Here is a 24,995-nt window from a genome sequence, read left to right on the forward strand (position 1 = left end):
TAAGTACAGAGAAGAACATGAGCTGCAACATTGTTCAAAGATGGCATTGAACTCTATCTGGCTGTATTAAAGCATGGTGAACCCTTCTTGGCAGCTAGGTAGCCATATCACTATAAACAATAGCTCTGTTCTAGAGCGCTGTTCAGAGAAATAACTACATGGAGTTTTTGGGGGTATGGGGAAGCAGCAAAATTGATCACAAGTAAACTCCTAGCGTCAAATGTTACTACAGGAACCTACACAAGCAAAAGGTATAACTAGAGTGCAAAGGTGAAGGCGAATGGTATTTACAGAAACAAAGAACATCATTTCAGTTCAACCTTTATAAGACGAATGCTGAGGCTACTGCTCATCATCGGTTTCTTGTCTTCTCAATAAGGATGTGTTGTTGGTTTGGACACTACTTTCGTAACCACTACTATCACCTGATTCAATCATCCGCTTCTGCATGACCCTCTCCTTCACTCCGTCATTATGTGAACGTGCATTGTCCCTTCCAGCTCTTTGGTCCTGACGATGAAAACCATAGATGCATTACACACAAAGGAGACACTTGTCTACGTATTATGTATTGAAAAGGATGAGGTAATCAAAAAGTTCCGAGGCATTCTCAAGAGATGTATTAAGAATGAGTTAATAGGAGGTAAGTAGGTGTGCCATCATTGATCAAACATGTCTCTTATGACATATTTTCAAAAGTCTCTCTACTCAATCATACCTATTAAGAAAGTTTACCATTCTGAGACAGACAACTTTTATGAAGAATAATTATGCATGTATGCTGAAAAGTAGAGGGTAGGAAAGTGTACTAAAGTATCATGTTGAAGAGAAAAAGAAAAGTTTCAGCTTTATTAAACAAAAAATGATAACCACAGCAGGGACAACAGTGATGAATTTCATGCTCGTACCGAAACATGCTTGTCCTCAACAATTAAGAAATTTAATCATGGCGAAATTGATATGCAGAGATTAACATGTTATTCATATCTCCCCAGTGATGAAGTTGAGCAATCAATCTTTAGAGGGAAGAGTTGTGATTATATCATATTAGGAGAATAGGAGGTAGGTTCAAGAATGCTTAGCAGTCCTACTCATATATAGCAACTGATTGAACAGTTATGGTAATAATGTTTTGATAGGGAAAAATGGAAAATAAAACTCACATCTCGAAAGGGGAAATCATCAGCTTCAAGCATGTGTATTACATGGCCCATCTTTGGCCTCTTTTGTGCATTTGGGTCTACACAGCGTAAAGCCACCAAGAGGGCACGTTTCAATGCTCTTGAAGAAGGTTTTTCAGTTAACTTGGGATCTAAAACTCCGTCGGAATTGCGGTTTGAAACCATGGTTTTTAGCCAATCAACTAGGTTCACCTGAGAATTAATATAGCAATGTTAATAACAAAATAGAAAGCAAATTTAAAGAGGTCTCGAATATAACAAGTAATCTTTAACAAGTCATTACAAACCTCTCCAGCTGGGCGGCTATAATCCACTGGATTCCTTCCAGTAATTATCTCCATCAGAAGAATTCCAAAACTATAGACATCACTTCTTTCATTTAACATGCCAGTACTGGCATATTCTGGAGCAACATAGCTGCATCATAAAAAGAAGAAGCTTTTGAATAAGTTTTCCTAGGTCAGCCTAAGGGTTAGCAATCAAACATAAAAGTACTGGATTTGAAATATTCCTTACTGACCCAAATGTTCCCATAACTCGAGTGGTAATGTAACTCTTCTCGGAACCCAAGAGCTTGGCCAAGCCAAAGTCAGATACTTTGGAATTCCACTGTTTATCAAGCAAAATGTTGCTTGATTTGATGTCACGATGAACAACCTTGGGTTCAAGACCTTCATGCAGATAGGTTAACCTGTGGACATCACCAAGCTTTTGTTATTGCACTGGAAAAAAAAAATCTGCAGAATAGAGAATTAACTAGTAGCAAAAGAGAAATGTGACATTAAACAAAAGTATACCCTTTTGCACATCCAAGAATGATATTCATTCGAATTTCCCATGTAAGAGGGCTGCAGGGTCCTACATCTCCATGGAGCCACTGTTCCAAGTTTCCATTGTTGACATACTCATATACAAGCATCCTGAAAACCGCATTTATGAGATAATAAATATTAATCAATCACCAATCCAAGTAAATTTCAAAATTGAATATAGTATTCAATGCCTAAAGCTCTAATTAGATAAATACCATAGAATCAGAATGGAACAATAACTTGAAAGTTGAAATTACCTATGTGCTCCCTCGGCGCAGTAACCAAGCAACCTCACCAGATTCTTGTGCCGGACACGCCCAATTGCTTCAACTTCAACCTTAAACTCCCTCTCAGCTTGTCCCCTGAAAAGAAATCACATAAAGAACCCATAAGTAATCCTTAATTACCTAAAAAGAAATCAGCTTTGTCTCCATATCCATTTTAATTCCTCTGACTAGTATGCACAACAAAACTCCAGCGGCTTCACAAATACTGATTAACGACCAAATCATTACAAAGAATGAAATGTTAACAAAGAAACAAAATATTAATGTTCACCTGTTATTGAGCAGATTCTTTACAGCAACTTTAGTGTTGTCCTCGAGAACACCACAGTAAACAATGCCATAACCACCTTCACCAATCACATTCTCATCAGCAAACCCATTCGTCGCTATTTCGAGCTCCCTCAGAGTATACCAATGGCCCCACCCCAAGTGCGAAACCTCCGGCACAGTAATGGCGGGCGCCTGATCACCCGACCGCGACTCTCCACTCCCGCTGCCGGGACCAACACGCTGCTCCGGATACGAAATTCTGTGGCCCTTCCCTATTTCGATGTTAATTCTCTGCTGCCCACCGGAGCTGTGGCTCTCGTCCTCGAAAAGGTCAGGCTCCGGGACCGGGTCGGGTACAGGAGCTGGCAAAAGCATGGGCTTTTCTGGATGTGTTCTGGAGGGGTCAATCCGGATTTCCTGAATCTCCTTGGAGGCGTTGGGGATTTTGGAGTTCTTGTGAGCAAGAAGAGTGGTGGTAGACTTCTTACTGCTGTTGCGGCGGGAGGTGAACCAGAGGGAGACGAGGAAGAGAACGAGCACAATTGCAGCTCCGACACAGATACCCAGAACGACCCATAACCGCAACCCGAATATCGAGGTGCGCTTCGATAGCTGATCGTTCAGAAACGCCGACATTCTCTTCTAGTCTTCTTCTTCAGCTTCAGCTGTGCTTTAACGAAACTCGACACACCACATTTACAAAGAACCGTTGAAAGATTGAAGGACGAAGACAAAAACGAGCAATTAGCCGATACTGTACATATTGTGAGCGTTGTGGGTTGGATTTGGGTGAGTGATAGTGAGTGGTGGCTTGGCATGGGGTCAAAGGAGCAGCTGTATTGATGTGACCCGTGGAAAATGGAGGAAGCCCCACTCAATTTCTTGTCTACACTTTGTTGTTATGTACGGTTTTGTATCTACACACTTTTTGTTATGTACGAATTTTATTATGTCACGGTAAAAATAAAAAATAAAATCTTTATCAAAATAATTCATCATTTTCATACGATTTATCGAACAATAGTCAGAGAACCAATCCTCCGTCTCAACGATCAGCACACTAAGTAATTAGACTGGTCAAATGATTTGATTTGCTCCATTCACATGAGTAAAAATTGAACCCTCAACTTCATACTTAAAGGACAAGATACCGAACGACCACACCAATCATGTTAGTTTGATTATAGATTTATTTAGTCACTCAAATAAAATTCTTTGAGTCTCTTAAAGATGCCAAACGCCGTCTAATAATTAAATTTAGAATGGAGGGCATCACCTTTTAAGTAAGTATCAATCAAAGAAGTTAATATTTTTTTTAGTAAGGGAATCGATACGACGGCTGTGAATGGAAAGAGTGGGCCGATCGGAACCGAAGTAGTGATATTTATATATAGTAAAATAAGAAAAGGAAAAAAAAAATTGAAGGCGAAATAAATGTATTGCTCTCCATCTGTAATTTGTCAGTGTTGCCGACAGTATTAATATCAACCTAACTTGCAGCAAAGATATCTACCGCATACTGGATTACGAATTCTATTCTATGCTTTTAATAAAGAAAAAAAAAATAAACAACTTATTAAAGAAATCATTGTTGGATATGGTTATGACTTATGATAAACTATTGTAACTAATTAATACAAGTAATGAAGCAGGCAGCTAAGCATATACAAAGTATGAAAAGAAGGATGATGAGGACAAGCACCAACCGGAAAATTTTAATCTTTTGCATGACGTTAGAGACGAGAATCGATTCACATACATATATAGGAATTTGCAGATTCTTTTTTTGAGCAGGAAATAAAGTATGGAATAAGAACAAATTGATAAGTTCACCAGCTACAACAGCTCAATTATGTTGATGTTTGCTCTGTGATATAGTTAATAAACTAGAAAGGGGCATCAGTATAACTGGTGAGCCAAAAAAAAAAACAAAACAAAACAAGGGCATCAAATATTTTTCAGCATCCTTTAGGCAAATTTGTAAGTTATTGACTAAGAAGAAGAGACACCTGGTGATGAATTGTTCCCGGAGCAACTCATGTCTAAATGCAGCCTTGATAATGAATCATTCCTGCATATATCCTGCAATTTTAAGAAGAATCCCGAGTTAATTTACAGGCATTTGTCATTTGACTGAAGTACTGGACCATTTGAGACAAGTTTTACCTTTGTAGAAGCCAAATGGTTAAGCATCCCATAATGATTCTGCATTGGTGTCTCAAAGACTAGGGGACTCTCTGAATTAGTGGTGTTCTTCATAGAGGATACATTTTGCTGGGCTGAAGGATTCTGGTGGGAGATTTCAAACCTGTTCTGCATTGAAATTTCTTGGTTTCCAGAAAAATTAGTTGCTCCTCTTGTTTTTGGAATTACATTCTCATCAAATGCACTCCCCGATGGAGGCAGTTGAATTGATTGGAGAGATCCCTGGAAATAGCCCGGATACAAACTCAATCCATTCCTCATTGTCAACATCTGCAAAGCCAAACTCTAGAGTAAGAGAAAGGTTCTAATTATGTCTTAGGAAGATTGCAAAATAACAAAGAGCCTAGAGTAGTCTTTGATCAGAATATTTCATCTTTCCCAGTAAAGAATTGTTGGTCATTTAAGGGGGAATACAGATTATTTCAAGAAATATATCTATCCAACCAAACTCTAGTTAATTTGTTTCTTTGCTTATTTTGTGATAGAGACATGAAAGCATTCACTAATGTCTTTCTCATCAACCATGGGATACCCAATCACACAATGAACTAAAGGGAATGCATCTTTTTCTCTGCTGGTTGTTTTAGGTAAGATTGTTAAACCCCGATAAATATATGCAATATAGAAAAAAGAAAATTAACTAAATACCCAAATTAGAACGACCAAGGTAAGCATTTGAGTATTAGAGTTTGGCTCACTCTCGGATAAAAATAAATGAAATAGATGTCTTTATGAAGATAAGCAGAGTAGCACAAAATTCTATCCACTGGGGTGGTCTATTGCTGCAAAGAGACAAACTCTAATAAGCAAATGTTGTTTTCATTGTAATTATGATGTATGCAAAATTCTATCCAACAGTGCATTTTATTTTTGTCAATCAACGAAAAGTATACCCAAGTTCAGTAGTGGATGAAGTATAACCCTAAAAAAAACAGGCACTAAAAATAGCAGGATTAAATACCTGAACTTGCAATTGAAGCTGCTTCAAATATTCAATTGCTTCATCAAGCATTGATGCCTTATCAGTCTATCACAGAACACAAACCCAATAAAGACCAAGGAAAACAACTGCACTGTAAAAAGATGGAGAAAAGTTACTATAGTTAAGAATAGTCTTACTTTATTAGAATTTGGAATCAAGTTCTGCAGTGCTTTTAATTTCTCATTGATTCGACTCCGCCTCCTCTGTCCACATAAGTGTTAGCCAGATAAATCAACAGTAACATCCTCTATATTCAAAATTAAATCTAAGACATTTGAGTCAAAGCAGACCTTTTCAGACAAATTATGAACCTCTGCTGATCTACTCCTCTTTGATCCTCGCAGTTGAACCTGGTTACTTGGCGCATCTGAAGTTTCACAATCCTGATAAATGCTTGATGGTTAATAATCAATTACAGTACAAAGGAGTATTTGTATTTACTCTAAGATTAGAGCAACAGTTTTAGTAAATTATCTTCAACGTATGATCAAGGACAAAACAGCTAATATTGAGCTCATCACCATGGTTTGTCTACTGTGAAGTATTGTTAGCTTTGGCCTGATGGGCCATTAGAGTTTGTCCCACAAGCAATCCACTGCGTGAGGACATCATTCAATTCTTCACAAAGCCAATCACATGAGAGTCCGTTTTATTGATGAAAGTGAAATGTAACAATGACCCACAAAGTGTTGTTTATAGCGATTACTACATATATACATTAAATTTGTAGAAAATAATAATAATAATAAATCACAATCACAATCACCTCAAGAGTAAAAGCGAAATCGTCGACCTTGTTATCATGTGCAAACTCAATCCCCTTTGAAGAAGTGATGGCTTCACAATCCCCAATTCCAGCTGAAGAAAATGCATTCACAGCATCCTCCTTCACTTGTGCTCCGTAAAATCCGCAAGGATCGGATAAATTAAGGCTACAAGACGACTCTACCACAGCAGCAGAAGATCCATCTCTCATCCGAGACTCTAAGTTGTTGGAAGCCACCGCCGTTGATCGAGCAAAGAGACCGCCGCCGCCGCCGGCAGCAGCAGCAGCGGAAGCGGACGAGCCGTGGAGAAGATTGTGAACAAAGGAAGACATGTCCTCGGATTCGAGCGAGTGTGGATGACGGGGGTTTACTCCGTATGGATCCGCCATTGCTGTTAGTCCTCAGAAAAAAACTAATAACCAGGAAGAAGTAAAACCCGAAAATTACAAAGAAAAGCCAAATTTAAGTATCCTCGTGTGTTTTCCAAGCTCACTGCTCTGAGCGCAAGGGTTTTCTTAGTTCATGGAGATGAAGATGAGAGCTTCTCACCTTCTCGGTCTATCATATGCATTCTCTTCTCTCTCTAAAACAGAGTGTTTAGAACTGTAATCTCCCGCCTTAATTGTGATTTGGTTCATTTTCGGGTTTTTTTAAATGATCAAATTACAATTTTACCTCAATACTTCTACTAATTTCCAATCAGCTATTCAAGTTTAAAATTTGCATTTTTACCCCTCTATTATCAATAATGTTAACTGCCATCAAAATTTTGAACTTTATTGAAAAAGTCAATTACGCTCATAAACATGTTATTTTGGAACATTAAAGCCCAAAAATCGATCAGTAACCTGTAATTACAAGTCACTAGGGTTCCCGACAACAAAACACCAACGACCGTTATCGGTCGCGTTTGGTTTGCCTTTTCTAGCGAATGAGAGGGCGACGCCTTCTCTCGTCATCGGAGAAGGCAACCAAGTTGGTCTCCCTTTCCGACGAAGAAAAAGGCAGACCAAACGCAACCGTGACAGTTGCCGGTATTTTGTCACCAAAAATTAATCGGAGGTTCATCGGAATCCTAATGACTTGTAAATACAGGTCACTAATCGGTTTATGGGTTCCAATGCTTCAAAATAACATGTTTATATGTTTAATTATAATTTTTAAAAATTAAAAAATATAATTGAAGGTTTGAGTAAAATTTAAGAACCTATTTGATCCTTTCTCTTTACATTTTTATCGATAAAGCAGCTTGAATTTAATCTCTTATAAACAATAATATATAGAACTTTTAGTCTCGACTCTTTGAGACATACCCTACAATATTGATAAATTTGCATACGTGTAATTTGTCAATATGGAAAAAAGGCATAGAAGATTAAAATATTATTTCACCATACTGATTGCCTTATCACAAAACCCCAACTGGAAGCCACAGGAGCTTAATAAAATAATAATAAATAAATAAAACCATTCAATCGCCATTCCCAATGACGATAGCTTTGTCGATAGGGAAGCTGATTCTGAACACAATGTTGAATCATTTTTATTGTTTGCTGCCCTCTTTGGTATCTGTCTGGCACCATCAAACACCCTCAAAAGTAATCATCACAAATTTCTCTCATCATACAAAATTCACTAATTTATAATCTTAATATCTCATCATATTATTCGTATCAACACACATATATTTCAGACTATGATTGACCTCCCAAGCAACTAGAAAGAACATACATTCCCTGTCCGCAATGATTTAGCTCACTGATTCAGTAGACAATATTTGAAAAAAAAAAATCAAAATTAAAACTTCAACAGTGACATTGTAAAAATTATGCCTAAATTGAACAGATTTCTTATGCGCACCAACATTTCACCCATTATACTGAGCTATTAAGTCACAATGATTTACATCCTCCCAAATACTCTGTAAACCTTTTAGGGAAGAACATATATCCCCCAAAAAATACCATTTTCAAAATGATTTGAGCAACACAGGTAATAATGCAGTATAAATATACCCTACCTAAGAATGCATTTATCCATTAATAACCTGTCCTGAGAGAGATTAGACAAAACATAAGGTGAAAAATCTTTAAAGAAATTATGTCAAATAAAAATACAGGCAAAAAAATTAAATAAACAAATATTCAATAGTAAATAAGTAATTCTAAATTCTTACTGGGTACGGATTGAAAAAAGAAAAACAAAAACAAAAACAAAAACAAAAAAAATGTGCATTTCCAGCTAACTAGTGAGGTTCTTAACAATATGAATGGCTAAAGCTAGAGCTACTTTAGGATCACTCATAAAACTACGAGGAGAAAAATACGCGAAGGACCTTCACGATTCAGTGATTCCTATGGAGACTCTACGCGATCTGACCCACTTAGTGGAGTCATCCTTGCCTAAAGGAGAGACGACGTTTTATCCATCCAGCTGCCCACCCACCCAGTTCCGATTAAATGAAAGAATGATGTATGGTAACACTTCCCGCTCATCATGTAGCCAGTCCTGTCGTTTTACATATGGGGCACAGGTTCTTCTGTTTAAGCCATTGTTTAATGCACTCGTTATGGAATTCATGCCCACAATCCAACGCTCCAAGATCTTCCCCATCGATATATTCTTCCTGAAATACATACATATACAGATTTCGCTTAAACAATGCCTGATTCGAGAAAATCCAAAAAAACGGTGGGAATAAGACAAGGACGGTACCTGGCATACACAGCATGGTTCTCTTTCCATAGATTCTTCGGTCTTCATGGACACATACTTGTGCTGTTTCAACCGGGACGTAATGGCTTCTTCGCTCAACCCAGTGCAGACATTTCCAATACGCTCTTCCAGTGCAAGTAACTCCTGAGGAGAGTAGCGAAATCAAGAATGCTAACCCGGGGGAACCCAAAACAAAACAAAAAGACGCAGAAAATTAATGTTAAATGTCAAATTCTGTCCTTTCTGCCCACGCACCTCATATGACATGTTGTCAACATCGAGTCGCATGTCCCTGTGCCGATCATGAATATCGGCCATCCCAAAGAGGATTGACTGATCGAGTATCATCACATCCTGGACAAGAAGAAAAACCGCTTTCAAAAGGCAGGTTGTTAAAGTTAATCCAGAAATCTGCCATTCTGGGATCACCGGATCAGTCATCCTTTCATCCACAGGTCTGGTAGATCTACAAGCATTTCTTAAAATAAGGAAAACGGTATAACACTATAGATAGCAACATTATGTTTTAAGCAGGTTACTAAAGTAGTAAAGTTAATCCTGAAATCTTCAAGCAGACATCCTTCCATCCATGTCTGCCAGAATTACAAGAATTTTTGCATTTTCTCGAAAGAATGGAACGGAGTAGATGACAATACTATTTTTGGTACGCCTTTTAGAAAACCATAGATAGTATTGATGAGCTCATCAACCATTTCATCTAGACTAAAACGAAACACCTATTAAAGTTAAGAGCATTGTAAACATTTATCCAAAAAAAAACATATTTTTCACATTCCCTACAATCTTCTCTACCCTATACACGACAAAGTAAGTGAGCTGGCATAGTAGGAAAGAAACGAGAGCTCAAGTGGAGGTTCATTCACGACAAAATCCTATCTGGTAGTTGTTTGTCCAGGTTATAAAGGAGTCTCTAGTGGAAAGTTCATATGGTTAAAAAAAAAAAAAAAACACGTAATTTACTTCCAATTTCACTAGACTAGTAAGCCTAATATAAGAAGATCGAACGAAGAAAAAAAAAAAATTATGGATGCACAAATCTCCAAATGTGATATAGAATTACATACATCAAATATAATAAACATTTAGTAATGCAAGAATCTAACCTCAATCCGCAGGTTCTCTCCACGTCGCATAAGATCCAAAACATTTCGTATCTGTTCAGTTGAAAAATGATATTAACTTCATATCTAATTACAAGTGGCCAGCTTTAGAAAACATATATAAACCCATTCAGCTTCTCCTTAAGAAAATGTGAGCTAATAAACATATCTTGGGATTCTTGGCACAGAAATTAATTGTAGGATTTTTAGCTATCATAAGAAAATGTAGAAAGGATAGAAATCCAAAAATAGAGGTGCCAAGTCTTCAAATAAGCCAAATTGAATAGGGTTGTATCAATTATAGATACAAGATAACACATGTCTAAGTTTAAAGATATAAGAAAACTTTAACATTTCATCATGGGAGGTAGATATATGCATTATTGGTTCTGTATATTGGTCTGACTAAAAGATGATCAAGAAAAGGATTAAGAACGGTAAATTAGAGCTCGAATAAAATGTCAAACATACCTCAGAGACTAGCCTGCTTCTTCCCTCCCCAGCAGCAGCGAGACCCCTCCAGGAATAAGGACCTCCAGAAGAACCACCGAGATGCCTCTCCAACAACATAGCTGACCTTGAACTAGATGGCCGATGCCCATTATTAGCAGAAAGAGTGATCTCCTGTGAGGTAGCAGAAGAACCAGAAAGTGGCGGGGGATTATTGCCAGTCACCCCCGAGTCAGAAGCAACTGACGACAACAGGGATCTACGAACAAATTCCGATAGCCTCCTAGGATATTGTGGAGGATTACGATGAGGTGCCCAAGAAGGAGAAGCAGCATTGTGAGCTCCTGAACTAGAGGCACCCCGAGAAGTAGAAGCGGGATTTCCAGCAATACTAATATTTCCATTGGCTAAACCCCAGTTAGTAGGGGTTTGGGTTGGATTCCCAATCTCAGAAGCAGGAGTAAACATAGGATGTTGTGACATATTCCTCGGCACACCTCTAGAACTCGGTTCATCAAACAGAATGAAATCTCTCTCCCCGGGAAGAGGAAAACTACTCGGATTACCACTTCTCGAGCTAGATGCAGCGTTCCACCTAGCCTGAGCACTGGGACGCAAAGCGGGGACACGCACCGACCCTTGAGGATTCGCGTTGTATGTTACCGATGGAGGCTGTAAGTTCAACGAATTATTGTTAAGGAGTCTCGACGAGTGCCTATCAGATGAAATGGTAGCATTCACAACATCAGCGTTGCTCGAGAACAGATTCTGAGGACTAGAATCTTGTTGTTGTGAGGTATTATTAATCCTCACTCGGAAATTTCTTCGGGAGCTTTCTGCATTTCTGGAAGAAGTTAAACCAAGAGGACCTTCAGGAGCAGCAGTTCCGATGCTTAGTCCAAGTCTAGGGTTTATCGGCTCTGGCAAACTAACGCCATTATAGTTCTGAGCAGGAGACGACATGACAGAACTGCTACTTACATTGTGTTGAGCAGGGACAGTATGCCATACACTACTTTCAGCATGATGAAAGTAACTCGAACTACCACTTCCAGAAGATTGACCGACATGACCTTCAAGTGCTTTCCTTTTACACGATATGCGTCGACCCTCAAGTGAACTGCCGGGCCTGCCATCACTTTCCGGAGCCAAATATCCACCAGTTCCAGAAGGGCCTGGAAAAGGGATCAAGGAAGAACTGCCAGATGTCACTCGCTCGTTCACCGGTACTTCAGACTTGTAAGCAGTGACACACTCCATTACTAGACAGTCATCGTCGTCATCATCATCAGTATCATCCCCCTCAAATCCCGAATTTCTGTTGAGATTGTGAGGTGAAGCACGGGAACTAGAACCAGAACCACCTTGCATAAATAGTCCTGTGCCGGTGGTGTGATTGCTGTTTATATTTACTTCAGCGTTATTCAGCGAAAGAATATTGGAGGGCCCGTATCGCCTTTCCTCGGGGATTCGAGGTGGTCCAGGAAAAGCACCCATAGGAGACGGCCAATGATGTTCGGGCTTCGGGTCGTTTTCACTAACCTGATTTTGTCCAATACTCGAGCTGCTTTCTCCTAAACTCCAGCCATTCAAGTTCTGCCTCTCTTGACTTGCAGAACCGATATATCCAGAGGCAGTTTCATTAGAAGAAACCATATAATCTGGTATCAGATTCTGCGTTGAATTTCGCAAATTATTCCAGCATATCTGCGGTTCTATGCCAGCATCGCCTGAAGTAGACCCGTGATTAAAGCCTAAAGTTTCAGGTAAGGAACCAATAGCACTCTTTTGCCCTTGCATTGGGGCTAGAATGTACTTTATTCAAAGGAATTGGGAAGTATATTTTGCGCACAATAGAGCCTCGCCCCCTCTCCCTTTAGCAGACCTGAAATAAATTAACACACAATGTGGAGCATCAGAAGGATGTAAATAAATCATAATTTACACACACTAATCCGCAACAACATTAGAAAGATCCATCTTATTTTTCTAATGCAAAAACCATTCCACAGAAGTTATAAAATCATTCATTTGTTAGGGAACTCGGTGTTATGCAAAGAGCCAAAGTCGAGCAATGAATCCATCTTTTATCATATCTCATCTCTTACTTTTACTCACAGGAAACAAGTAAACTTAGAAAACCCAAAGCATTACACAGTGGAATGAGCAAATGAGCAATTGAGCATTTCACATGCCAGAAGTGCAATACCAGTCAAATACTGTTCTTTAAAATTCATTTCTATACAAACACTTCAATCAATATTCAATACAATAATTATTAACACTAAGTAGCAATAGAGAAAAAAGAGATTTAGGTGAAATAGAAGTTTGAAAATAAACAAAAACAGAGGACACAAACAAAGATACATGGTAGAAGTGAAGGAACAGTCTTTTCCCATTTCATCATCCAAGAATTGGCAGTATTCAAAAACCATCAAAGCTTTAGGGGAAAATTAAAAGCAAAGCTGTTTTGCACATTCAATCTCAAAATCACTGAGCACCACCAAATTTCAAAGATCAGAAAATTTGTTTAAAAATTCATGTTTTACACCGGAAAGATTGAAGCTTTGTGAAACCATTTTACCTGATGATGAAGCCAAAACATTAAGAAACAAAAGCTGAAGCTTTTTCTTTAATTTGAAACACAAAGTACTACCAAAGACAAATTCCAAGAACAGCCCCTCGGAAAATCAACCTTGACTCTCCTTTCCCAAGGAAATTTTCAAAACAAACCCTCAACTTTCAAATTAAAACCAACAGAAAATGAAGCAAAAAAAACACATGGATATTTGTACAAGTACAGAAGAAAGTGGTCTTATCACAGATCAAAAAAAAAAAAAAAAAACAATAAACAAAAAAGAGAGAACAATCCGAAAATTTACCGGTCAAAAGCTACAAAATTAAGCGATAGATCTAGAATCAAGACCTGAAATGCAAACCAAGCGTTATGAAGATTCAATCTGGAGAAAATGATCAAACATTCAATCCAAACTCCATCCCTACACAGAGGTATAGAAGCACAAATTCAGATTGGTTTTTTGCTAAAAAATCTTCACATAGAACATATAAGAAGAAGAAGAGAGCGCATAGAAACCTCACCGCTTAACAGAAGGGAGAAGAGATAGAAAGAAGAGAGGAAGAGAGGGGTTTGGAGAGGAGATGAGATGAGAGAAAGAAATGAATTGGTGGGTGAGGAAAATCAAAGGGAGAAATAAAAGCTAGGAAAAAAAAAAAAAAAAACATGAGAGAGAAAGAGAGGTGAGCCTGACCCGACCTGGATTAAAGAGGACAGTAAAATCCTGGATTAATATCTCTCACAATTACATATGACACCCCAACACCCCACCCACCAAAAGGGCATCAAAATCAGATTTTTATTGCGAGGCAATTAATTATATTCCAAGAATTGGGGTGGGTCTCGTTTTTCAAAGAGAAGGAAAGTAAAATGGGGTTTGTTTGGTGGATGGATTGATGATGATGATGAGAGGGGAATGAATTGTCAAAATAAGGAGTGAATGAATTTTTAAAAAATGGGGGATTTGTTTACTGTTTTCACTTTGTCTGTGTCTGTATCTGTTTGCTGGGCCGCTTACCAAATGCCTTCCTTTCCTTGTCCCCTCTGTTGAATTCTGGAAACAGTGACTACTTTCCTTTTGCTTTTTCTTCCTTTTTAGGGTTAAATTAAATTAAATTTCCTTAATTAAATCTCGGCAAAATCTGGGAGAATTCATTACTCATGCATACGACGAGACTGCTGTAACTCTTGTTCCTATGCGCGCCGAACGGGGAAAAAAGGCGTTTCTTTTTTCTTTTTTTTTTTTATTTTTTTTTTTTATATTTTTAAACTGCGTGTTTCGGGTTTTCTCTGGTTTTCATCTTCACGCCAAGCACCTGTCCCTCTTCGCATCCATCACTTCACATGCCCTCTCTCTCTCTCTCTCTCTCCTCTCTTTCTTTCTTTCAGTTTTAACTTCTCTCGGATTTTAGGTGCGTTTTTTGGGAATGATTTTCCCCCCTCTCTCTCCCTCTAATCTCTATGTGCTTTTTCTCCTTCCGCTGCGGTTGTTTTGCTAGGGTTGGGGGAATTTTTTTATTTTTTGTTTTTCCATACAACACCTGATACGATGTTATAGAAACTAATTTAAATTCGACTTTGAATAATAACAGTTAGTCGGTTACTATTCTATAAAAGTTAAATCTTCCATCCGCCATAATAATTCACTTACTCTACTCGAATCGCGTTAGCATAATTTGATTTCTACTCTGAGAGCATAACTTAACCCACCATCGCACCGCACAATAATATAACTTTATTGCACTCATATCATGTCCCGTAAAGGTCAACGTGACAACTCTTTCAAGGACATATTATCTTATAATCTACTGTACGTAATCATTTTGTTAATATTTGAATACTTATTTTGGTTTTTTTGTATTTTAAAATTCTTATATGTGTTCATATAATGATATAATAATATAACAATAACCATTCTTATCCGTACTCTACCTCAACCAAACTATTAGGTGAATAATATTTATGATGTTCATGCATATAATAATAAATACACGTTCATATTATATTATATTATAATAACATTTTAATGGTAATTTATAAACCATATTAAGAATGACAAATATTTAATTTAAATAGCCTTCATTTTTTTTGTTGGGAGAGACATGTCAATGGTCAAACCCATCTCCAGTCTCCGCTCTTGGTGGTTGACCTCTTCACTAACAAATAAAATAAACGTTTCAAAAGAGGTGGTCAAATGAATAAAACATTATTCTTATAATATAATTAATGTTACGAATTAAGTTATTATCAAAATTTGGTTGGTCGAGCCTAACACATAAAGTTTTCTTAATGTGACTTACGTATATTGTGTGGTATGTAAGCTATTATACATGAGTTGGGTTTAGCAAGTACACACCATCGAGTAATACCATAATAGTTGCATTTTTTTACTAACTTAGTAAAATAATATTTGTTTATATATTAAAAAAAAAAAAAAACCCTTATATAAATCTATGGTTATGTTGATATCATAAATTAATAAATCTCTCAAATAAAAAAACATACAGTAATTATGACAATTTAGTAAAATATGATCCTATTGTTATTATTTGATTTGATTTCTTGAAATTAAACTTTCTAATGTCGTGCAATAAATTTTTTATGTAATTAATTCAGAGGATACGATACATACATTAATGAAATAAAATGATTTTTATGCAATTAATTTATGTTCGTTGAATAAGAAAAGTAAATTTAAATTATTAATTTCCCGAGTAATTAATACCTGTCCAAATTAATAAAATAATATGGTTTCAACGTTATTACCTTATAGAGATTTTACTATACTAATTAATTTTTATTTAAAATATTGTCCAAGCTTAACCAGCCACAAAAAGGTAGCAAAATAAATAAAAAACATGATTCTCATATTAAAATATTACGAATTTAATTATTATCAATATCATATAAAATTACAAATTCGATTATTATTAATATCATTTTTGTTGAGTTTTTCACACGGATCTTCCTAATACTTTTCTTCATCGCCCAAAATTAATAAAGCAAATGCTTAACCCTAATTTATTGTAACAGGGTCCACATGGCCAGAATTAGATATTAGCAATTAGTCCCTGTTATCTGTACAATTTGTGACGGTCCACATTTTTCACTTTTCCTGCCAGGAAGATGGAAAATAACTTTGGGCAATGTCTCCATCTCAAACTTGATTAGTGCATTTGTAACTTTGCTAAAGATGCCACACCTAACCTTATGACATAAAAGCCATTGTACAATGAGTTAATTTCATTTTGAAAATAGGGATTTCCCATTTGACAGGTCAATCAGTGATTGATCACAAATTTTGATATTATTATGAAGTTAATAGTATTTTCACATGTGTATTGCACGGAATGAATTTGTTATAAAATTTTAAGAATATTTAAATCGATATACAATTATATAAATTATAATACCAAATATTATTTAGTGTAGTTGATGAAATGGATTGAAACTAATAAAGTTGAACAAATAACTTAAGGTACTTTCAAACAAAAAAAAAAATTGTACTCTTTCATCTTCATGGTCTTATACCCGCAACTAATATATCTTTTGATGATTTTGAAAATGCAATGAGTCCACGGACATGGATATTATCGCTTGACGGGTTAGTCAATGATTAATTGAGTAAGGACGGAGCATTACTCTTCTGGCTATCGGCTGGAGGGATACCCTGGACAACTCAAAATGATTAATTGTAAATTTTGACATTAAGAATTTCATTTCATTACAAAAATTACAAGACAATATAATGTAACTCATTCCAAACTGTTAAAGTTGGACAAATAATTATTGTTCTATTTAGAAAACAAACAATTGTAGACTCTTTCGTTCTTTATAAACAAACAAAATATTTTTGAAAGTTTTGCATGATTTTGAAAACACAATGAGTTTTTCATTTTTTTTGGAACAGAAAACACAATGGGTTAATTTTATTCATTCATTAAAATAAACTCAGGATGTGTTTGGTTCATGAGTTTACACACTATAAATGTGAATCGAAATCGATCATAGCTAGTATTTGGTTGATAACTTTTTAAAATACAACTATGAGATTTGATTACCTCTTCAATTAAAAACTCAATTCCCTAATTAAAAATGAGTATCATTCTATCTCATTGGTAATATGATTTTTAAGTTTTGATTAGTACTTTAATTATTATTATTTTTTTCAGGTGCTTTGGATATCATTATATATATTAGGATCAATTACTTTTTTTTTTATACATTTTTAAAACCTTTTATTCCCACTATAGGGTCATATATAATCATACATCAATATTAATAATCATTCAAATCATACTCTAATACTAAATATTGAAAATATTTTCACCAAAATCATTACAATTATCAAGTATTTGATTCCCATTCTGAACCAAATACACCCTCAATGAGCCCATGAGCCAGAATTTTCCTACATAAAATGTTGGTAAGCGATTAATCGTAAATTTTGACATTAAAAGTAAATTAAAATTACAAGACAACCAATATAACTCATTACGAAGTATTAAAACAAGAGAATTGAAATAGCATTATATTGTTCCATTTCGAGAACAAAAAAATGTACAGTCTTTGATGCAACTAAATTATGTTTTTGATGGTTTTGCATGTTTCTAGCCGGCACATGGCAGACAGATAAATGTGTTGATGTTAGTGTGCAGACATTAGCGCCACAAGTAAATAAAATGAATAGATTAGTAGTAATAAAGAATAATATGCTGAAAGAAGGTGTGAAAACAAAAAAATGGAATATATAATGGGGCAATTAAAAATTAACATATACTTTTCAAAGCTACTAATGCTAATGCTAATGATAATAATAAATAAATAATAATCTCATTTGTCACATATAAAATTAAAAAATATATATATTTCATATGAGAATGCCACGAGTTCGATTCTTACTAACACTTTCTCAGTCGAACATGTCAAACAATGTCTTTTAATACGGTTTATCTTTCTAGTGTAATTTACGGATTATGACATATGAACGCATTTTATCCAGTCTCAGTGTACATCTTAGATAGTGGTTGCAGGTTTTTTTTTTGGGTGAAAAAAAGAAGAGAAAAAGGTGTGTTGGGTTAGGGGCAAGAGAAGCATGAAAGGAAGGAGTAGCTTCCCAGCCATCTTTTTGGTTGCATTGCGTAATAGGGGCATACAAAAGGAGAAAATGATTCCATTTGGGTGTGGAAATTTCGACGCTTGTGAGGTGTGAGGTCAGATATGGCTGCCACAGCTTAGGAGTCTCCTCCATGACTCATCACTCATGTGTGGTCATTTCCTAATCACTTCAACCTTACCTTCCCCCACCCATGAAATCATGCATTTTTCTTCTTCTTAAAAAAAAAAAAAAAATATTTAGGTATGAGAATCATGTTTCAGATGATTTTCGTTTTAAGTAATGGTGTAGCATATTCATCTCCAATCATAACCCAAAAAATGGGGCTATAAATAGTGGGGTGAGTTTGGGGTTGGGGGGTTGCCATCAACACAATTCTTTTCTTCCGAGGAAAGTAGATGGGCGGTGCAGAGAGTAGCTCAAAGGCTGAAGGGGATGTTAATGCCTCTTTTTGCTTGGAAGACAGACCTAGCTTGCTACTTTCTAGCTAGGTTTATTATATTTCTGGATCAAAACAAAACAGGTAGGGGCTGGGGGCTGGGGCGCAGTTTTTCTTTAAAGATTCTTCAAACATACAAATATCAACACGTAACAAATAATTCATCCACTTCAATAAACAACAATCTCTGGGCTGTTACCAAAAAAAAAAAAAAAAAAAACAATCTCTGGGCTCTCAATTGCTTTTCACTTTCATTGTGGTAAATAATCCCCACTGCAACAAGCCAAGTGTGAAAAGGGTTAGAGACAACCCTAGTTAAGTTGGTCAAAATTTACCTAAACTGATTTATCTCATGTCAGAAAAGATCACCAAGAAAATTTCACTCAAACTATACTTTCAAAGTAAGGACAATAGACTTTACCGTAAATCAAAGTGAAAAGGGAGATATTTTTCCGGTACAAAAGTGAAGGTGAATTCTCAGTTCAACAATTTCTCCATCCTTTCCACCATGGGTGTATGGATGGTGTCGACGAAAGAACACAGAGAAAGCCAAAATACACCATGATTTCCTGCAGAAAAGTGGCCTACTAGTACACATGATAAATGTGCAATTTTTCTATCATCATGTTCTTGCTCAAGGGAGCACCTTTCAGCCATAATAGGCCTCCATAAAATCTGAATACCTAACTTTTTAAAAAAATGAAGAATTTGTAGCACAATCATTAGTGGGCAATTAATGCAGACGTAAAATAGTAGTATCAACTTTCTACTGTGGCCCCTCCTGCATGAGGTGGATAGATACAAATTATAACCCAACTTGAATTGCCTCCCGGAAATGCAGATTAGACAGCCTAATTGTGTAAAACAACAGATGCATAAAACAAAACCAAGAAACAATCATGCATTATGAATAACATCATTTTTATCAAAGGCAAAAGAAAAGTATATCTATTTGTGATTCTAGAATAGCACCTTATACAGTGGACAAGCCTAGGAAACAACCTATGAAATGACAACTTGTTAGGCATTTAGTTCAGCTAATTGGATATTCTAGAAGGAGCCAATGAGTATCCTTCCTGTGCGTCATTCAATACATCTAGAAAGAAACCACCCACAGTGCACAACAATAGTTTTGTAATGCTGTGAATCACTGGGATGCAATCGTAAACAGAATAAAAGCGCAAAAAAAAAAAAAAAACAAGACATCAGCCCTCAAAATATTAGCACTCTACTCTAGAGTTTTCACTCATTAGTCTCAAAAGATCCTGCACATGTATTCCAAGCTTGGGGGCCTTTGTTTATATCTTAAGCCTACAGGGTATCAGCACCACTACTGAAAGACATCAACACATAATTTGACTACTTATGTAATGAGGCTCATTAGTTATCAATGCACTACCAGAGGACAACACAAATATAAGAGATAATTATCCAATTAACTGTTTGGGAATTTATCAAAATGACAAAATGTAAATGGCAACAGTTTTATGAATCCCAAAATTTTTGTCAAGGAAAGGAAATCCCATGAAAAACCGCAGGAAGGATCCCAACATGTGCTTACCAAAAACCTACATGACATGATATAAGCATCTGAATTCACTTGAACTAGTTGCTTTTTTAATCAAGCAACAAGGTTGTCATTAAGGGAAAGTGAAGCAAGTTGGTCAGCCGGGCTTTTAGCCTGCTGAACGTTCCTCAGAACTTCCAGAGCCTCTGCAACTTTGGCCTTCAAAGCCTCTGGTGACTCAAGCAGATGTAAAACCTCAGTCTGGTCCATCTCAAGAAGCATGCCTGTAACTTTAGCTGCGTGCTCGTGCTCTAGCTGATCAACAAGTGGGTACAAATTCTCGCCCAACATCTGACAAGTGAACAGTACGTACGGTCTTCAATTTTCTGAAACAGCAGCTATCACTAAAACATATAACAAGTGCAAAAATGAAAAACTTACCGTCCTCTGCTGTTCAGGTGGTGCATTTGCAAGGGCACTTGCTAGTGCTGTAATTGGAACGGGCGCAGCATCTCGAGGAAGCATGCCACCCATATCATACGGAAGAGAAACCATGCCCCCAACACCTGGCATAGGCCCATCTGACACATTACGGCCACCTGGATAGCGATACATCCTTCCCCTTGGGAGCATCTAAGAAAATATATCAAGACAATTTTTAAATCTGATCAATCAATAAGACAGACAATAAAAACTAGACTGCATTTGCAAATAATAGCATGCCTGCTGCTGCATCAAGGGGATGGGCTGTTGAGTTTGTTGTACAGGTCCTGCTCCACGTCTGCCACCTGGACGCGGTGCCTGCTGTCCCTGCTGCACCATCGGCACAAAGAAATTTGGCATAGGACCCCCTCCAGGTCGCATTCCAGGAACAAGCTGCTGTTGATACCCAAATCCAGCCTAGAAACAATAGTTTTTTATTAACTAAAAAGAACCCAGACACTGGCAGCTTATCATGGTGAATGATTATATCATGTCACATAAAATCCTCAGCACACCATTTCAATGATGTACTTTGAAGAGTGCACAAATAAAAGAGTAATAATCATTCATAATAATCATCTGCCAGTTTTTCATCTACTAGTATCAGATAAATCATTGTAAAACTTCACAACTAGGACAGAGGGAAAAATTTTATTTACATTAGAGCAACCAAAAACGTAGCAATAGAGCCACCAGAATTAGGATGGCAAAAAACGCCTTGACAAATACTACATAAGCAGGCATTGTAGAGAAGAATAGAGTCAAAAAGTCAGTACCTGAGGAGGAATTATAGCAGGTGGACCTTGTCCATAAAAGAGTTGTTGTGGCATACCAGGTGCACCAGGAGGATACATTGGAATACGAGGAGCAAGCGATGGTGTCATTGCAACTGGTCTCATCTCTGAGAACTGCGCCTGAAGAAGTGGGAAAACAATTACACATATTTGAGGGGAGTGCATATGAATAGTTGAATACATGATTAGAGCTCTATTACAGGCATAAATGCAAGTGTAGAACATCACTAGCCCTTCTCTTGCAACCAATAAAATAAAAATCAATAGGAACCGAGTAAAAAGTCACTTCTCAACAGAGGTCACATGTGACAAACAGTATGCTTCAAGCTTAACACCAAAGCCTGTTCATTAAGTTACCTGCAGCTTTGCCCTTCTCTCCTCTTTCCGCTGAGCAAGTGCAACATAAAGCGGCTTGCTAACAATCATTTTCCCATTCATCTCCAAAAGCTAACAAAAAGATAATAATTAGCTCAACTTTTACTTGGGAAAAAAAAAACTTCATTCAAAATCATGCAAAGTCAAAACAGCATCATATTACACTACTATTAGCTTACCGCTCTAGAAGCGTCCTCAGGATTTGAGAAGGCAACAAATCCAGACCCTCTGCTAATTCCACTAGGATCCCGCATAACCTGAAACATCAGGTTAAACAAAGGTGTTGAGACTTGAGAGCATCAAAGAATTTAAAGAAGAAAGCACTAGGTTAATATCTAAAAAAAGAAGAAGAAGAAGAAGCAGATCACAATTTTCTGAAGGCCCTGGTATATACCTTGAATGATGTTATTGTACCATAGTCAGTGAACAACTCCTTGAGCTTGTCATCATCAATACTGTCATCCAAATTTTTGACATACAAATTCAAACCTTGGTTTTTATCCACTGCTTCCTTTGCACTCTGCTCAAACTTATTTTTTAGTTCTTGTTCCCTTTCTGATTTCTTTTGGGCTTTCCCAACATACCATTCTTTATCATCAAATTTCTTCCCATTCAAAGCTTCGACAGCCCTGGCAGCATCATCTGCGTTCTCAAAATTGACAAACCCAAAACATTTTGACTTTCCATCATCTTCCCTCATCACTACAGCACTAGTAATATTCCCAAATTCAGCAAAGGTTTTTGTCAGATCCTCATCTGTTACGGATTCTGATATGTTCTTGACAAAAACATTGTAGAACTTGGTTTTATTCGTAGCAGTATCTCTTTCCTGTTTACGAAGAAAGGGTCCAACATACACTTGTTTGTCATTAATGAGCATACCATTTAACTTATCAATGGCACTTTGAGCCGAATCTTCATTGTCAAACTGTACAAAACCGTGACCCTTAGACTGACCATTAGGATCAGTAGCTATCTTGCAAGAAAGAATGTTTCCAAAGCTTGAAAATGTGTCATGTAAGGCCTTGTTGTCAATTGACTTGTCCAAGTTCTGCACAAATAATAATAGCATATGTACAAGAACACAATTAAGCACATATCAGCAAAAAGAAATGCAGAAAATAACACCATTGTTTCATAGTTGAATTTTGAAGTTGATCTTTCAGATACCAGCCGCCAAAACCAATGCAAAATAGAACAAATTTGGCTACCATAACTGAAAATTCAATTATGCAACTACAATTACCTTAATAAATATATTTGCAGTTCCACTCTTACGCAGGCTAGGGTCACGGTGAGAATGCATTATCCTAATAGACTTGCTATTGACAGGAGTGAAGTTCAATACTTCCATTGCTCTTGCAGCTGCAATCAAAGACAGGAAAAAAATAAAAATGATGACACATTCTACAAGTAATAAAGACACATAAGTCTGTCTGTTGGACAAGTCCAACAAATTCAAACACAATTGGCAAAAAGAGAGACCTGCATATCTGAAGTGAAACATTTGAGTGCTAACTACAAGTCTATGGGAACAAAATTCAGCAGAATATGGAATCTTTCCTAGGAATATGATTATAAAATTTGGTCAAGCCATATATGCTGGAGATTATAGAGTACTAACACAGTCTCCAAATGTAGAAGACACAAATTTATCAAATTGTAGAGAAAACTGAAAACAACACAAGCAAAAAGACACATGTTGCAGTCGTTAACTTTCAGCAAGTGATATAAAATATAGAGCACACAAATAAAGATAGCTAATGCTGAATAATAGAGCAAATTTTACAACCGCTTTAAATCAAAACCTAGCAAAATCACACATCATACATAGAATTTGTGCTACAACAAAATCTCGTACAAGATACAAGTCTTTTCCACCATGCACCCGATAAACACACAGATTTTCCATGTTTGGAACATACACAATATAATAACGCCTAACAAACCGTACTTAAAATGAAGAAAACAAAATTAAAAGGGAACTACTCCATACTAACCATCCTGAGGACTGCTATAGTTGACGTAGCCATAGCCGAGAGATCGGCGAGAGCTGATGTCCCGACAGACCCTAACTGATACCACCTGGCCCACCTGGTTAAACAGATCGTAGAGCTGCGAGTCAGTGACGGTAGGGTCCAGGTCCCCAACGTACAAAGACGTGGTGGATAACTGGTTTCCAGCCCCGGCGGCGGACTGGGGAGCAGGGAGGCCGACAGCACCCGGCGGCGGAACTCCATTTGCTAGCGCCACCGGACTCTGATGCTGCACCTGAATCTGAGCCATTATTTCCAATCTATACTCTCAAACACTAACAAACAAATTCACTTCTACTTTTTTTTTTTTTTTTTACTTTTTAATTCCCTCTCCTCTGATATTTTTATTGGCAGCAGAGAATGCAAGCTACCACCGACGGTTAGGTTATGGAAGCAGGAAGCGAGCGCAGGCGGAGATTTTTTGGGTTTTTTTTAGATAGATGTAATAAGAGAGGAGAGGGAAGGGTAAAACGGGGATAGAAATCGTCGGAGATCCGATAGAAAGAGGGCTGGGAATGAAGAATAATATTTTTTGGGGGGAGCGCAGGGAAAACTGCACCGCGAACCGGCGAGCTGGACACTGTGAGGTTTATATACTGACCCCAGGTACGGCGGCTATTCTAGAAACCCTAGTTAGCAACGGAGATGACACCTCCGCCGTTTGATCGTAAGATCAAGACCTTTTGACCCGCATTAAACTTCGTTTTCCAGAACTTGACACGTTACGGGTATGATCAAATCCCTTCTCTTCTAATATTTGGGCTTGAGGTTTGAGAAATAAAATAGACTTATTTAGCTATTTAGCCCACTGGATCACAGAAAGTTATCCATATTCCATTGCCTTTATATATGAACGAACAAGGAAGTCATATTCTATGGG

General features: G+C 37.0%; 4 protein-coding genes across 8 annotated transcripts; all 4 read right to left on the minus strand.

Moving 5' to 3' along the window:
- Nucleotides 1–41: 41 nt before the first annotated feature.
- LOC109170513 (probable serine/threonine-protein kinase At1g01540) lies at nucleotides 42–3,335 on the minus strand. The gene is made up of 7 exons (XM_019319663.1): nucleotides 2,552–3,335; nucleotides 2,251–2,355; nucleotides 1,979–2,101; nucleotides 1,702–1,872; nucleotides 1,469–1,598; nucleotides 1,164–1,373; nucleotides 42–510 (listed from the first exon to the last, which is right to left on the minus strand). Exons 1-7 carry the CDS (start codon nucleotides 3,184–3,186, stop codon nucleotides 343–345), a joined length of 1,542 nt encoding a protein of 513 aa, XP_019175208.1. The 5' UTR covers nucleotides 3,187–3,335; the 3' UTR covers nucleotides 42–342.
- Nucleotides 3,336–4,239: 904 nt separating this feature from the next.
- On the minus strand, nucleotides 4,240–7,201 carry LOC109170514 (transcription factor SPATULA-like). Of its 2 annotated transcripts, none has more exons than XM_019319665.1 (7): nucleotides 6,504–7,201; nucleotides 6,028–6,120; nucleotides 5,875–5,940; nucleotides 5,717–5,782; nucleotides 4,717–5,025; nucleotides 4,530–4,632; nucleotides 4,240–4,403 (listed from the first exon to the last, which is right to left on the minus strand). In XM_019319665.1, exons 1-6 carry the CDS (start codon nucleotides 6,891–6,893, stop codon nucleotides 4,543–4,545), a joined length of 1,014 nt encoding a protein of 337 aa, XP_019175210.1. In that variant the 5' UTR covers nucleotides 6,894–7,201; the 3' UTR covers nucleotides 4,240–4,403; nucleotides 4,530–4,542. The 2 variants fall into 2 exon arrangements, with proteins under 2 accessions (XP_019175210.1, XP_019175209.1); XM_019319664.1 differs by having other exon boundaries at nucleotides 4,240–4,406; nucleotides 4,533–4,632; nucleotides 6,504–7,200.
- Nucleotides 7,202–8,578: 1,377 nt separating this feature from the next.
- LOC109170468 (probable E3 ubiquitin-protein ligase RHG1A) lies at nucleotides 8,579–14,058 on the minus strand. Of its 4 annotated transcripts, none has more exons than XM_019319591.1 (7): nucleotides 13,890–14,058; nucleotides 13,673–13,716; nucleotides 10,812–12,675; nucleotides 10,344–10,394; nucleotides 9,475–9,573; nucleotides 9,220–9,363; nucleotides 8,579–9,130 (listed from the first exon to the last, which is right to left on the minus strand). In XM_019319591.1, exons 3-7 carry the CDS (start codon nucleotides 12,588–12,590, stop codon nucleotides 8,999–9,001), a joined length of 2,205 nt encoding a protein of 734 aa, XP_019175136.1. In that variant the 5' UTR covers nucleotides 12,591–12,675; nucleotides 13,673–13,716; nucleotides 13,890–14,058; the 3' UTR covers nucleotides 8,579–8,998. The 4 variants fall into 4 exon arrangements, with proteins under 4 accessions (XP_019175136.1, XP_019175134.1, XP_019175133.1 ...); XM_019319589.1 differs by lacking the exon at nucleotides 13,673–13,716 and adding an exon at nucleotides 13,717–13,789; XM_019319588.1 differs by having other exon boundaries at nucleotides 13,673–13,789.
- A 6,273-nt stretch (nucleotides 14,059–20,331) lies between these two features.
- On the minus strand, nucleotides 20,332–24,851 carry LOC109170495 (polyadenylate-binding protein 8-like). Its single transcript, XM_019319631.1, has 9 exons — nucleotides 24,080–24,851; nucleotides 23,326–23,444; nucleotides 22,474–23,130; nucleotides 22,259–22,336; nucleotides 22,062–22,151; nucleotides 21,687–21,824; nucleotides 21,151–21,327; nucleotides 20,869–21,060; nucleotides 20,332–20,778 (listed from the first exon to the last, which is right to left on the minus strand). The coding sequence occupies exons 1-9, from the start codon at nucleotides 24,363–24,365 to the stop codon at nucleotides 20,542–20,544; spliced, it is 1,974 nt and encodes a 657-aa protein (XP_019175176.1). The 5' UTR covers nucleotides 24,366–24,851; the 3' UTR covers nucleotides 20,332–20,541.
- Nucleotides 24,852–24,995: the final 144 nt, after the last annotated feature.

The sequence above is a fragment of the Ipomoea nil genome, unplaced genomic scaffold (assembly GCF_001879475.1).
Source record: "Ipomoea nil cultivar Tokyo-kokei standard unplaced genomic scaffold, Asagao_1.1 scaffold3321, whole genome shotgun sequence".
Taxonomy (NCBI): domain Eukaryota; kingdom Viridiplantae; phylum Streptophyta; class Magnoliopsida; order Solanales; family Convolvulaceae; genus Ipomoea; species Ipomoea nil.

Bases quoted from the DNA above. Each gene is read 5' to 3' on its own strand.
- LOC109170513 (XM_019319663.1), bottom strand. From the start codon at position 3,186: ATGTCGGCGTTTCTGAACGATCAGCTATCGAAGCGCACCTCGATATTC. The intron at 1,599-1,701 runs GTCAGTAAGGAA...TTTATGATGCAG, and splicing joins CGAGTTATGGGAACATTTGG to CTATGTTGCTCCAGAATATG. The intron at 511-1,163 runs GTGAGTTTTATT...TTTCATCGTCAG, and splicing joins ATGATTTCCCCTTTCGAGAT to GACCAAAGAGCTGGAAGGGA.
- LOC109170468 (XM_019319591.1), bottom strand. From the start codon at position 12,590: ATGCAAGGGCAAAAGAGTGCTATTGGTTCCTTACCTGAAACTTTAGGC. The intron at 9,574-10,343 runs GTTAGATTCTTG...CTTCTTGTCCAG, and splicing joins GAGAGAACCTGCGGATTGAG to GATGTGATGATACTCGATCA. The intron at 9,131-9,219 runs GTACCGTCCTTG...TATGTATTTCAG, and splicing joins AACCATGCTGTGTATGCCAG to GAAGAATATATCGATGGGGA.
- LOC109170495 (XM_019319631.1), bottom strand. From the start codon at position 24,365: ATGGCTCAGATTCAGGTGCAGCATCAGAGTCCGGTGGCGCTAGCAAAT. The intron at 22,152-22,258 runs GTAAGCTAATAG...TCTTTTTGTTAG, and splicing joins CTGAGGACGCTTCTAGAGCG to CTTTTGGAGATGAATGGGAA. The intron at 21,328-21,686 runs GTACTGACTTTT...TATTGTTTCTAG, and splicing joins CTGCTATAATTCCTCCTCAG to GCTGGATTTGGGTATCAACA.
- LOC109170514 (XM_019319665.1), bottom strand. From the start codon at position 6,893: ATGGCGGATCCATACGGAGTAAACCCCCGTCATCCACACTCGCTCGAA. The intron at 5,941-6,027 runs GTCTGCTTTGAC...TTATGTGGACAG, and splicing joins TTCATAATTTGTCTGAAAAG to AGGAGGCGGAGTCGAATCAA. The intron at 5,783-5,874 runs GTAAGACTATTC...GTTCTGTGATAG, and splicing joins TGATTCCAAATTCTAATAAA to ACTGATAAGGCATCAATGCT.